The sequence below is a fragment of the Falco cherrug genome, chromosome 5 (genome assembly GCF_023634085.1).
Source record: "Falco cherrug isolate bFalChe1 chromosome 5, bFalChe1.pri, whole genome shotgun sequence".
NCBI classification, from domain to species: domain Eukaryota; kingdom Metazoa; phylum Chordata; class Aves; order Falconiformes; family Falconidae; genus Falco; species Falco cherrug.
Genome location: NC_073701.1, coordinates 23,106,626 through 23,121,130, shown reverse-complemented (window position 1 = coordinate 23,121,130; position 14,505 = coordinate 23,106,626). Strand labels below are relative to the sequence as shown.

At 45.7% G+C, this 14,505-nt stretch overlaps 1 protein-coding gene across 2 annotated transcripts in view; it reads left to right on the top strand.

The window, feature by feature from the left end:
* Window positions 1-14,373, top strand: part of BCL2L13 (BCL2 like 13) — a 44,654-nt gene extending 30,281 nt beyond the window's left edge. Inside the window, exon 7 of one of the 2 annotated variants that reach the window (XR_001334863.3) lies at window positions 7,400-7,536. Coding sequence is in view for 1 of the 2 variants with exons in the window: in XM_055712841.1 (XP_055568816.1) it covers window positions 7,400-8,212 (813 nt within the window). In the remaining variant the exon portion in view is untranslated. Of the gene's footprint in view, window positions 1-7,399 lie in introns of both variants that reach the window. The other variant, XM_055712841.1, reaches the window with a different exon arrangement.
* The last annotated feature ends 132 nt before the right edge of the window (window positions 14,374-14,505 follow it).

The window sequence follows — 14,505 nt, the reverse complement described above, 5'->3', positions numbered from 1 at the left end:
TAGAGGTTATATTGGAGGGCAGTGGAAGGTATAGGATCATTTCTGCAGGCTGTTCTAGCCAAAGCGTTCCTGGAGGGGGATGACAGCAGTGGCTGCAGTATCATTGTGCATTGATTTGGTTCACACGACCTTTCCCCCCCGCCCTTTTTTTTTCCTTATTAAAAAGTACAGTCCTATTTGTGGACTCTGCTCTGTTTTTCTTGGCTACTCATATCTTGACAGTTTCACAGAGGTGAATGCTACAGTAAATGTCTGAGAAATTTTTGTTACTTTTTTTTAATGTATTTTTCTAGATCGGGGTGTTGTCGGCTGCCCCATTTGTAATCCATTTCTCTGAAGGATTAGCAGGGTAATGCTGTCAGGTCTGACTTCAGCGAGGCTCTGAAGAGGCATAGCGGAGCGGGGCTGCGGCTGGAGACACAGAGCAGGTGGAACTGCAGCCCTGTCCGTACAGGTGGGAGTGACTGTCGGGACCCCAGCAGCTGTCTGTGGCCACAGCCGTTACCTGCTCAGCCCTTGGCACAGGTGGCACTTCACCAGCACATAGCGGCTCCTCTATTACAGCTAGAAATCATACACCAGGCGCGCTCCCAGCTCTGGGGAAATTTGTTATTGTGGGAAGTTTGCTTATTTCCCCAGAGGGAGATCTTAGGATCCCTGGACACAGGCCAGTTCATTGCTCCTTGCTTTTTGTTTTTCAGACACTAGATTTTAAGCACAAATGCATTTGATGGGTTCCTAGTACTTGTATTGTCGCTGTGACACTCAGTGGGAAGAAAGCGATGACTGAACCTCATTTGTCTCTGACAGGTTATGTTACAAGACAGTCAGTACTATTACCTAAGAAACTTTCTAGCTGTGTTGAGTGTTTTGAATTTTTTATCATAGTAAAGACTGCTCTCTGGGGACATTTGCGTTCTGCCAGCATTTCCTCCTGTGCCTCAAGGTCCTCTTTTTCTTGGGGACTTCATGTGGGTCTGTTTAGTTTCGGGGGGGGGGGGGGAGGGGAGTGGAAATAGTTCAGGGAACATAGATTTTTATTTTTATTTTTTTCCTGCAAGGTGGCACTCCTCTCTGACCTGTATACAGTATTTTTGCCTATACTGGACAGATCTGGGGTGTACGGGTGGCGTGGCAGGCTGTATAGTTTTATTGGGAGGGGGGCTTTTTTGTGTCTTCAGAGATGAGTTTTGTATGAGTTGCCTATCCACATCATTCCTTGTGAGAATACAAGGACTGTTACCTGCCTGTCTATACTTCTTTAAGAACTGAACCAGGGAGACCAGAACACTGGTTTTAAGAACACTTAAAACCAAACCATAGAAGTATACACACAGCTTGCACAGGAGTTAGACACAGTTGTTTTGCATATGTCTGGTCTTCTGAACTTACAGGGCAGGGCTTTCAAAGTCCTCTCTAAGATGCAGTAAATGATCTGTCGGACACCTAATGGGGATCTCTTTATGTTCATTATCTAATAGCATCTCCATTATAGATGCAATGTGTACAACTACTCTTACTGTTTTTGTAGGGAAAAAAGTTACTTTTATCTTCAGACATTCAGAATTTTTATATGAACATGTATTTCCACCAGAAGTGGCTTTACAGAAACAAGCTGGAATTACTGTTCTGGTAAATAAGAATTATTATTATTTTCTTATGTGTGGTTAAAGTTTTTCCTGTTTAGGATAAATAACTACTATAGTTAGTGAATCAGCTTGTTTGTATACACTTAATAACAGACCTATTAGAAAACTATGAAAAATAGTATAGTCGTCATGACAGTCAGATTCCAAGTCTTGATTTTTTTTTTTTATTTTTATTAATGTTTACTGCCTTTAAATCATAATTGAAACTTGACAGGTGTTTTTAAGTAGCAATTTCATACTATATGCTAAAGATTGGTGGTGGTGTGAATCCACTGCTGAGAGTGATATTCAGTAAGGTTCGGATTACTGACTGGCAGGACTAGAGCTGAGTCCAAACTGGTGGGTTCTGCTTATTGGAGGAGCTTTCAGATATTTTTTTCAATATTTTGTTACCAGTTTACAGTGGTCTGGTGTAGCTCACCCTGTAAGCATAATGGCTGTAACCTATCCTGAGGGCTAGTCTAGCACATTTGTTAAAAGTGCTTTGTCACTTGTAGAAGTTTTGTGGAAAATTTCTACAACTTAGGTTGAGGACAGTGATTGACTTCTGGAGCTCTGTTTTTTTACGTCTGCAAATGCCACCTTGACAGAATTAAGTTGATCTCCTCAAGACTGCCTCATGTGCTGTGGACCATCCCCACGTTCTAGCCAGGAAGGGAACTAGTCATCATCATCATCATCACTTGTGCCAAGACTTCCCTCAAGTAGCAGTGGTTGGCATTGGGAGTGGCAAGGTGCTGCGGTGAGGGACTGACTGACTTCTGCTTCTCTCGACGTACACATGGTTCTGTAAGTGTGCTGGATGAAGAAAAGCACTCCCAAGTCTGCAAGTCTCCCATCCCAAATTTGAAAACGAGGAACTCTGATATCATTTTCTGGTGTGGAGCAGATGAGTACCCATTTACAATAAACAAAGCAGACAGAGAAATGCTTACATACATTCCTTATTTACCTTTAAATCTAAAGCGCAGGGCTTATGTAAGGGCTCAGGTTATTAAAAATCCTTCCACATGTTCCATCGTGTCCTGAATTAATCTCTCTGTGGGAGCTTTGCTTCTGGGTCACATCTGTAGATGAATCAAGAGAATTGTCCTAAATGTCATTAGTTTTTATTGCAGCCGCTTTAAAAGAAAAAACCCACGCCAAACAACAAAGTGCAAATCTCAGCTGAATCAGTAGCTTTATCCTCTTGACTTTCTCAATTCAGCTCAAGAAATATTAATCGTGGATCCTAAATAATGCCTATTACTGTCTGGCTTTTCAATTAAAACTTCATAAGCTTTTAATGAAAAAGTCGTGAAATTACCCACGGACACTCATTGTGTTAGCTTTCCCCCAGGTTTCCCAACCTCTGGTGATCTCTCTTCAAGCTTGGAGAGTTGTGTCCCTGAGGCACTGACACGGAAGTTAAATTGTCTGTAAAGACAGAAGGGAATCAGCCAGGCTTTATAAGGCTCTGATTTATAGGGAGCCAGCGACTGGTAACTCTTTTGAGGTCAGTGCAGGCTGCGTGAGAAAAGGAACAATAAGGTGATTGAGCTTCCTAGGCCCTCCCTTCTACTGAAGGCAGGGTGGGGGTGTAGTGTTTGTTCATGTATTAATGAAGTATTTGAAATGTTGAGGATTGCCCTTGTTCTCCATATTACTGCTCCTTCCTTCCTCTCCTTACTCTCTCAAAGCAGTTTATTCTGCACGTTACACTTAGCATATGCCCAGATCTTACCTGTATTTTGTGAGAAACATATCTCCAGTGAAAGTGCTCCAGCAAAGCATGTGGCCTTTAAAAAATGCCCTGATAGGGGGGAATAACTAACGCCCGACCCTTGTGCATCCATGTTGCCTCCCCATCCTTTGTTAACCTGCTGAGGGTCTAGCATTACATCATACTGAGCTAAGATACTTCTCTGGGCTTGAGCAGCTACCAGCCCAGATAGTATTTGTGGTGGTACTTTGTGTATATTAATTCTTCATCCTTATCACAGTAAAATCATCTGTGGGTTCCCTCTAAAGAGCAACTTTGATTTTCCTTATGAGAGGAAAGGGGAAAGTTAGGAGTCGTGGGTCAGGAATGGAGCAGAAGCAGAGGCTGGAGGAATATGCATTGCGGAGTATCAGGATGGCTTCGATTTCAGCGCAGTCTGCATCCGATTGTCCCCACTGAGTATGGGTGGCTCCCTCCTCCCTGCCCCAGGCTGCTGAGTCACTGCTCAAAAGCGCTTGGCTTTTGCCAGTGCACACTGTATGACTTAAGGGCAATTCAGGTCATCTGAATATGGCCCTAGTTGGTGCTTTTTTTAGTTTATTACTGAAAAGAAGTTTCCTACAATTGCCAGAGCTTACAAGGCCATAGAAGCGTAGCGTGGGTTTGGAATGTTTTTTCATATGCTTCGTGTTGAACCAGTAGCAGCTGCATGGGTGCACTTCCTTCCAGTGGTATGTTAAGAGAAGAGCCTTTGTAAGTTGTGTGTGTCCCTGTTGCTTTTTGCGTCAGATCACATAGACTGGTGTGTTGCGATGTGCTGTGGTTAGGAAATAAATTTATTCTGATTTGTGGAAGGGTAGAGCTGAGCAGAGAGGAGGGTAGTGTAGAGGTTCATGAGATTGCAGGTTTTACCCCTAGTTATTTTGTTGTTTAATTGTTCTGAGTCTGTAGTCACATGTGGAAATAACAACTTTGCTGTGATCATAGGTGTCTGTTAGTGGTTTATATTACAGTGAGAGCATTTCCTGCTTAATCAACATCCAGAGAAAATCCTGATGATCAAAGGAGTGAATGTACAACCTCAGAATGTCTGGACAGCAGGTTACCTCTCCATCCTCAGCACAGGGTGGTGGAAGGTAACCACAGTGACCAGCTCCTTGCTGTGCTGCTCTCAAGTGTCTGCTGGAACAGGACAGGTCGGCACTGCGTATGGGGTCCTGTTCTCACAAGCTGCCTTGGCCCATGCTGCTCAGTATTTGGTTTCTTTGGATCTGGTAATCTCTGCCTTTACTTAAGCTTCTGGGCGGGCTCTTCTTTTCCATCACCCTTACTTTGCGATGCCGGTTGCTTCCTCCTAGGTCGTAGAGCTCTGTTTTGTTTAAATGGCCTCAGCTGCATTTAAAAAAAACTTCAGTGAGTCTAGTGAAACATGACTTTCAGGAGGGTACTGGAGTCTTGAATTGTCAGTTACTGCTCACAGAGTAGAACTTGCTTTGGGTTTGTTGGGCGTGTATGTGGTGTCTGAGTGTAATGCTTTATTAATTTTTATTTCATTCTGAATCAAGATTTTGTGGTGATCCTTAATGGTTAGTGAATGGCTTGATCGCTTTTAACCCCTCCTCTGAGGAACTCTGTGCATCATTTCTCTTTAGTGTCAGAACATATTACCGAGCAGAATGGCGTTTCCCACATCCAAGCAATTTAAAGGCACTTCTGAAGAAAAGTTCCTTTTGAAGTGTTCTACAAGATTCCTTTCTTCATACACAAATGTCTTCCAAAATTCCATGGCCTGAGATGAGATCTGCGTCCCACCTCTGCCACAATACCTTACAAAAATCCTGCATTCATGGTGCCGCTCTGTACTACAGCCTTCACTATTGTACAGAGGTCTCCAGGAGTGGGTCCATCGAGTTTTGCAAAATGGTATGGTTTGGGGGGAGTGGATAGAGAAACCTCACTCCCATACTTAACTCAGGCTCCACTGACCCCTTTTGACAAAGTTTGATGGTACAGTCATAATTTCCACCATGAAAGATTAAAGTGTTGCTGCCGTAAGTTGCACAGCTCTCTCAAGTGCCAGTGTAGTGCTTTCAGTGGGGGTCTGCTCCTGCTTCATTTGCTGTCGCTGCAGCTACTGCCAATGACCAGCAGTGTTTCTGCTGTCTCTCCTGCGCCCGCCAACTCACTTTTTTTTTCTTGGTGGTTTTTTTTGGTGTGTGTGAAGAGCCTTCCCCCTTCTAGGGAAGCGAGGAGTTGCAGTATGTCTGATGTCTCTGTGGAAAGTACACCTGTGTCCATGGAGAGTCTGGGCCTCTTGTGCTTCCCTGAGAGAAAAGTGCATTGCTGCTGGCCTAGGCACTACAAGATCTGCAAGTATGCCTACTCAGAGTTAGAAACCATTGACTTGTAGGCCCTGAACTCCTTGCATATTAGGAACTAAGTGATGATTGGGAGTTAGCAAAGCTGAAATGAACTTTCCTTCTGCTCTCTAAGCACAGTGCTGATACTGATTTGGCTTTTCCAGCATCAGTGCAAACAGGTGCAGCTGCTGGCCCTGTTTCACCCCTGGTTGCACTTATGCACTGGGAGGGTCTCAGTGCACCAGGTAGGACACTGATCAGAATTAAAACCAACTCAGCAAAATAAGGAATGTGTGTGTTTTTAACTTGGATCAGTTGCTGACATGGATCACTGCATGGATCCATAAAAAGTTGTGGAACAACCGTAGGAGGTGTCTTGGAATGGGAAACCATTGGTAGAAGACTGGAGCAGAACCACCCCCCAAATTCACAGGTGCTGGGAAGGGTTTAAAAAAGAGGGAGACAACCACCTGGAGTGCTTTAGGAGAGCTATTGCATGTGGAAGGGAGAAGGGAGAAATAGAAGAAGTGGATTTTTTTTTCTTCATGTTCTGATAGGACTGTACAGGAGAGCTTGATAATTGAATGAGGAATTTGCATAGAAGGGGCTGTCAGCACTGCAGTACTTGATAAAACGTTCAAGTAATTTTTGTTAAGAGCAAGAAGGTAGTTGAATCTTTGTTAATAGCTTTCACAGACTACTGTGACATAGCAAGCTTTGGGGTTACTCTGTCCCCTTTCTTTTGTTTTTACATTTTGGGTATCACACCCATCTTAGGTTCTTCTTCTTTATTTCATTTTTTCCCCTTTTTCTGCTTGAAGCAAACCCCTTCTGTGTAATGTACTCGGCAGTCCATGCATGACCAGGATTGGCAATGCTGCTGTTTCTGTAAGGTGGGAATCAGTCAGTATTTTACACTTGCAGTTTCTCTAACTGGAACCCACTGTTAAATTTTTAAATGCCTACAGATTTTTCCTAGCTAGATAAAAACAAGCAAACCCTGTTAGTGTCTTTGGATGTCTGTACTCTGTTTTAACTTGTGTAGCCAAAGTTATGATGACAATCTTGGAAAGTGAACTCATGTAAGAATAGCTAAATTTGTTTATAGTAAAATCCTAGAATTACTGTGGGTTCCAGCTTGTTGGTACAAAGTAGAAATACAGGCTTCAGATAGCACTGGAAATGCGAAAAAAAAAAAAAAAGAAAGAAAAAGAAAAGAATGTAAGAGTAACACTGTTAGATGAAAATGGAGGAGCAATACAGAGCACTTGCAGCAAAAAGAGAAAGGAGTGGTATTCAGCTGGGCTCATGTACTTGTGTTTGCTTTCTTTTTCTTTGTTTCAGTTTGGTTTCAGACTTTGGTATCTTGTTCTCTGGTTAATAATGCCCCCATGGTATGTTTTGGTGATGTGCTCAGTGATGCAGGAACATCAGGGAAAGGAGGAGCTCCCAGCAAAACTCTTACAAATGGTTCCATTCTCTGGAAATGCCAGCTGGGACTAGCTGGGTTTTGTAATCTCTTCTAAAATGCGGGTCAGACAGCTGCTGCTCCTGCAGGGCCCCTCTCACCTTTCTTCCAGCCCCACTAGGTTTCCAGGTGTTGTGTTTCTCCCCGTACCGGGGAGGTAATGCTGTGAAGTGTGAAGCCATCCCTTGCTCATGAGTTGTGTCCTCCTTTTCGTTCGTAGGGGACAGTCTTTACTTTGGAATGTGAAGAGGAAGAGTACCCCGGGCTCATCGCAGAGGACAGTAACGACATCTACATCCTGACCAGTGACAACTCGGGACAGGTGAGCCCCCCAGAGTCCCCCACGGTGACCACGTCGTGGCAGTCGGAGAGCCTGCCTGTCTCCCTGTCAGCGAGTCAGAGCTGGCACACGGAGAGCCTGCCAGTCTCCCTGGGACCCGAGTCCTGGCAGCAAGTGGCCATGGATCCTGAAGAAGTCAAAAGCCTGGACAGCAACGGAGGGGGTGAAGAGAGGAGTGAGAACAACTCTTCCAACTCGGATATTGTTCATGTGGAGAAGGAAGAGATACCGGAGGGGATTGAGGAAGCAGTGGTGTCAGCTGTCGCTGCAGAGACCATGCAGGCAGCGCTTCCCGAAACCCCTGCTTCTTTACAGGAAGTAAAACCTCAAGCCGAAATTGCTGCTGTTGAAAAAGCACATCCCTCCGCACTTCTGCGTACGAAACAGGAGGAAAAGGGAAAAGTGGCCGAAGAGCTTGTTGAACCTGAAATCCCCATATTAAGTAAACCTGTCCCAAAGTTAGCCCCATCGGAAGAAAAGGCTGCACCAGAACCTGAGAAAATACTGCTTCCAGGGGAAAAAAAAGTGGGGAAAGAGGGCCATTTGGAAGAAATAGAAGAGAAATCCTCCGCTGCAGAGGAGAAGCCTATCTTATTGCCGGAAGGGAAATCTATATTGCTGTACGGTGGGGCTGCTGCGGTAGCTATATTAGCTGTAGCAGTCGGAGTAGCACTGGCGCTTAGAAAAAAGTAAGGGAGCTCTCTTGAGGAGGAGGAGGGGGGAGAGAGAAGAGAGCACAATCCAATTTTTATAGTTGTGTTACCTAAAGGTTGAGCTGCCTGCTGTTTAATTGGACATTTGACTAACTTAATGGTGATGGGGTGAGGCTGTTCAATAAGCCTCCAGCTGTGGACAATCATGTTTTTAGTAGAATTGGGGCGGGGACTGGTTTTTCGTGACTAAAGTACAGGGGTATTTTTAAAAAAAATAATAATAAATTCTGCAAATTTAAGAACTTAAGTGCAGGTGCTGAAGAAAGGGGTGCTCATACTCTAGGAACTGGAACAGAGAATCCCCAGGGGAAGGGGACAGCCAGCTGCTGCCAACCCCTGGAGTTTTTGGCTTCTCAGACTGACCGCTATTGCAGCTGTGCTGTCTTGTCACTTCCCATCATGCCCCCAAGCCCCCTCTAACAAACATTAGCCCACCTGAGTCCTGTAGCGAGAGGCTGGTCTCCCTTTTGTCTCGGCTTCCTCTCAGGTACAGCACTGCTCCTCGTAACCTCGCAGGTTCCTCCTAAGCCCCAGTGGGAGAGTGCTTATTCTTACCTCTTTGCTTACACCGATTTTGGCCCCTAACATTTACTGGAGCCCCATCCTGTAAAGATGCTGCCTCTGTATAGCTGTATTATCTCTGAGCATCCTGGTGTTCCAGGTGGAGGGACACTGCTATTTGCTGGTTCAAGAGTCCATTTGCTCCGCTCCTTCCCAGCCCACTTCACTGCCACCCTTGAGTTACCAGAGGTGCAGAATTCATGCTGGACACGGTACCGTTCTGATCACTGTTCTGATACCGGGGTATATTCAGCAAAGGTACGGCAAAACTATGTGGAAGTGAGGCCAGTGCCTCCTGTGCTGTTCAGAGGTCAAACGCTATGCTGTCCTTTATCATGCTGCAGTCTGTAATGTCTTTCCCAGGTTAAGCACAGAGCGCATTTAGTCCTAACTTGGTCTTGGCTGTGACAGAATCCCAGAAAGATAAAGCCATGGATTCTAGTAACTGAGCAAAACAGCATTAAAACATCTCTCTCTGCCTGTTCCTGACCTGACTCAAGAGTGTTGTTCAGTGCGGCTTCTTTTGTGACTCTGAATCTGTAAGTAGCTAAACTTACAGGCTCACAAATGATGAGGTTACTTTGGCAAAAAGGAAATCCCTCTTCCTGGCAGTCACACCACTTCAAATGTGCGTGGAGAGAAACTTGTTGCGTATTGCCATTACATATTAGTTACGTCAGATCCAGCCGCAAGTGTTCCTCTTTCAGTGCGCGTTTCGGTGTCTGTCTTGGGCCATACAGCAGCTCTGGGCAAGACCCTAGGCTTTCCAGGCAGAACTACTGATGCATCTAAGAGCGTTTGTGCTGGCCTTGTCGCTTAGACCAGGTGGAGTTAGGTGAAAGGGAACTTGGGATAATGTAGAAATCAAAATGCGAGCTTATGGGAAACTTACTCTTCATAAAGCACAAAGACAAGGTCCTTTATTTCTAAATAACCTTATCTAGAGTATGTCTTCTAATGAGCCTGTTTCGTAAGCGATCTGAGAATGAAGATATTTTAGCACATTCTCTATTTTAGGATATTCTTGCTACATTTTCCTGTCCCACCTGTATCCCATGGATGCTGGGAAGTCAGTAAGAACCAGGCAGATTCTGAGGAATTTTTTTTGTTTAAGCTTTTATGAGTGGATTTGCTAGAAAACTTCTTGGATTTTGAACTGCGTGTGAAGTTGAATATTAAGAGGAAGGATTGTCGTGTGTGTACTGTTGTGTGGACCGAACTTGGGAGCTCTGGAGTTCTGGACTTTTCTGTTGATCATGGATTGCTCTTTCTCCATGTACAAAAGGTAGCAGGTTGGCCTCAACAGAAAAAAAATCATCTTTACCACGTTACAAAATGGAATTGACTTTTTTGCCATTTCCTGGTGCCCTCCTGGTACTCTCATTGCTGTGCTGTGTGCCCAGAACTGGTCACTGGGACCTCCTCACACCATGAACTCTCTGATGTCTGCCTTCCCACCACCGCAGTTCCCTCTCCTGGCCCCTCACAGAAGCTTCCCTCACGTGGAGAGGAGAGGTGTCTTTATGCTCCTTTTGTCATGGACGTGCACAAATGTTTATGGTTTTGCTTCATTTCACGTGTTGCAAGCGTTTATCAAGTGACGCAGTCTGTGAGGGTACCTGGCTGTTCCTCTGTGACAAGGGCTGCTCTACTGCCTGGTGGCGAGCTGGGGTAGCTCTGCCCCTCTGCTGCTTTGCTGATGGCTTTGGTTTCTTCCCCAGGCGTGTTCTGTGTGGGAGAAAGGCCGTTCTTCACCTGAACTACTTCCTCTCCTTAGTGGAGATGATGCATTTACCATGTGGGACATCCCCCATCTGTAGCCACACAGCAGGTTACACAGAAGCCATGCACTCTGAAGCAAAGATGGACTTTGTGAACACTGGATAACTTGTGTACAAACTGGGGGGTGTCGTGGTGGTGGTGTTTTAGTTCTTCTCTGCACCCAGTTGTTTCAGGAAAGGGGTGCAGGACAGACGAGAAGGATAAATCCATTGCAGCTAGGGAAGAAGCCCCTAGCTTGTTGGCACAAGGAGCCCAGTGGGGCATTAAATAAAAAGTGTAGTCTCCCACACACAGCAGTAAGGTGGCAGAAGTAATAAGGAGAATAAATTACTTCGTTAAGCATTTTCGCGGTGAGGCAGAAGCCTTGACTATCTGGTGTGTTGCTGCATTTAATGGAGCATCATCTGCACCATGTGTTTTGGTTGCGTGGTCCCTTCTGCTTCTCATTTTAGGGTCTTCCAGCTTTGACTAGTCGGTAAGAATTTTTACCCTCTTCTGCCCCACCCCACTGACCATGCATTTAGAAAATTTATTGTATGTGTCTCCTTCCTTTGGGAACACTCCATTACCTAAAAAGGTCAGTTATGGACTTGAATTCTGCTGAACTTGGAGTTCTGCGGTCACAGCTGGGACAGGTCCTGTGGAAGTCACCAAGGGTGGAAAAGCTGAGATGACAGTGTTCTTACAGACTCGAGTGCCAGGCTGCTTGCTCTATTTTAGGTGTGAACTAGAAAATTGAAGGGTTCCCCCTGCGCCCCCCCCCCCCCCCCATATCTTCAAGTATATTACAGTAATCCTAAACTGCAGGGTCTAATTACCCCAAACAGTGTGAGGTAACCTCTTTAGTGGATCTCTTGCAGCTGGCAGAGGAAAGGCAGTAGCTATATACTTATAGGGCATATAGAATTACTCTCACATGTTGCTTATCCCCTTCCCAAAAGTGCCTCAATATCTGTTCTCAAGTGGCCTGTACCTCAACAGAATATCTACCTTAGACCCATTCTTTCTTCACTTTATCCTTGTCTGCAGCACACCCTAAAGCCGAGATGTTAAACCAGCAGAGGACTGGTTTACAAAGAAGTGGTAAACACTTAAGGAACTGCAGTGGGTAGGATGCTAACTAAGGAGCTGGCAGGGAAAAGATAAGGTGCAACTTAAATTTCAGTTGTGCTTAACTCTAAGCTATACTCTTTTGGGTGTTGTGGCTGGGAGCTGGGCAAGGGCTTTCTTCAGCAAGCATTCCTGGAGCAGGCTGGGAGCAAAGACTGAAACTTGGAATCCCTCTGTTGCATGAAAGCCCAAACCACAGGCACAGAGCCAGGCCCCTGCCGGTTGCAGCAGTGTGCTGGGCGAGAGCCTGGTGGGCTCCTGCCTCCCGAGCCCCTCAAACTTCAGAAGATCCAGGCACAGCAGTGCCAAGCGGCTCAGCTGGGGCAAAATAGGAATATTACTGAGCACACGCAGAGATGCCGCTTGAAAACTCAAGGCTTTGGTTCTGGTTGCGCTAGGTGGAAGCTGGGTAGGGGTTCTTGGGGATAATTTGGCTGCTGAAAGATATTGAAAATAACTTCAGATCTAAAATACTAGATTTGGCCCAAGGCAACACAACTAGAGCCAAGACAGCAACACTACTGCAGCCTTCTGTCCATTCGGATGTGACTCATCAAGCAGCTGCCTGCTCCAGGTACTCAGCAGACCGGGGAGAAGCCCCTTGCACAGAGCCAGGGGATGCAGTGGAGGCACGGTCTGTTTAGTATTGCACCTGGGATTGGACACCAGTTTACCTTCTGGCTGGAGGTCAAGTGCCTGTTGTTTTGTAGTGTTTGCAGTTGGTTGTTTCATTCCTGACCTGCCGTCTGGAGAGCAAATGACTACCAAGAATCCACCCTTGTTTGTGAGGGCTTGATTTTTCATCTTGGCTGGGGGCTGTGCTCAGGCATCAGCAGTGCAAGGGCCGCGTGAGAGCTGTAGTGCTGAGTGCTCTTGCACAGGGCGTGTTCTGTTGCCAGAATCCTGTTTCCTTCTTTTCACGTAGCTCTGATCACAGCTAGGCTAGCATTTTGGACTGTATTTTTAAACTAATGGATGCTTTCTAATGGTCACAAATGAAAAATTTCATCAGTACTAAACAAGCAAAGTTCTGAAGTTGGGTCTTTTTTCATTTTGATGACTGTAGTACACAAAATAATCTGAGGTTATAAACCTTCCCTACAGTTAATTTCAGCTAGAGAGGTATGGCGGTACTAGCAAAGCCCTAGTAAGGTAGATGTTGCTATTTGGGGGGGGGGGGGGGCAGGGGGGGCCGTGCTTCTGGCAGCATAGTCTCTCACGCACTGAACCAGAGCAAGCTCATGCTGCAGCGTTTCAGAATGTAATCACTGGATTCTTTTGCTGTGAAATAGGGGAGTGGAGGGGTGAACACAGCCCCAGCTGCCACGCCGGGGTAGAGCCCAGGTCTTCAGTAGAATGTCTCATTCCAGGCATGAAACATACTGAAGGTCAGCATATTTGTATGTGTTTTTTCCAACAGGAGCAGACACATACAATAGGAGTAGTGTCTACTCCAGTAGGTTACACAACAGGTGCAAGTGTTTCCCAGTGAGACATGGAGAGGTGAGGCACGTCGTTTCCTGTACCTAGTGAAGGCAGACGCTGTGCAGAACTTTTTAATTTGGCTTGGTCTGCTGGATTTCGGCACTAGGAAGGTTACAGGAACAGTACTGCTTTGACTCCACGTATGCATCTGTGCTTCAAAGTGCAAGCTGCGTATTGTGATTAAAAAAAGGAGGGGTGGGGCGTTCATAAGATTTAAGCCACCACTACTTGACTCTGGCAGCACTAGCTCGGGCCCAGACGGAGCAGGGACTGCAGGGCTGGCTCTTGGCAGTGGCGCTCCAGTTGTGTACACCAAAGTGAATCTCCCGAGTCGTGTACTTGGTGGAGGGATGAGAACTGCGCTGGCTGGGAAGGGGTCAGCTGCAGTTTACCAATACAGCCAGGGGAACCACAACGCAACACGGCTGAGATCCACCTCCTTAAGTTAAATAACTTTTATCATGTTTTTTCCCCTACTTAGAGCTGACCCTCTCTCGGTCTCTTAGGTAGGCTGACTTGCTTCCTCCAAGCTAGAGGTCTATGGTTATGCTGTAGAAGTGGGGGAGCTACAGTTAGCTTCCAGTGGAAGCTGCTTTTGATCTCCCTGCAGTATCTGCAGGGGAGGGAAGGAACACTTGATTTGGACAGAAGAAGCTGCAGAGGATGCATCTTCCTGCTATACCTTTAGGGGGTCTGTCCCCATTTTTAACTCGCATTCTAAGCTTTCGTTCAAGCATCAAGCTAAAACCCACTCAGACCAAAAGAATGCCACTTGATTTGTTAAGTAGCAAAGAGTAATGGGACTGACTGAAGCATGCATGTTAGGGGATATCTTCTGCTAGGCTTCTGCTGGGTGTAAGCAGGTAGTGATGGACTTCCAGGAATTTCAAATTCTGTTCTCAAGAGGCCTGCCTGGGGGAAGAGACCCTGACTGGTCCTTAAGTCACCCATTATTCAAGGAACTGGTCCTATTGTTCCTTTTAATATGCAAGTGCAGCCCTCCTGGGGAAAACTGTCTAAAGCTTCTTGTGCCATTGGGTTAATAAAAGTGTTTCCACCTTTACAAGTTCTTTCCAGGTTCACTGTTCTATATTCAGTTGAAGTGAAGGGGTACATAACATTTTTTCCCTCTGCTAATGGGACAGTGCTGTAAGACCATGCCCCCTGGTTGCACTTTAATAAATGGTACAGTTTTCAAAAACATGTGTAGACTACTTTGTGCTTTTCTCCCCTTCCTGTTCCAGTGCAGGCAGCAAAAGATAAAGGTGGTTCTGCTTACACGAGGCACAAGGCTAGGACCAGAGTGTCTCCATTGCTGCATCAGCAGTAGTAAAT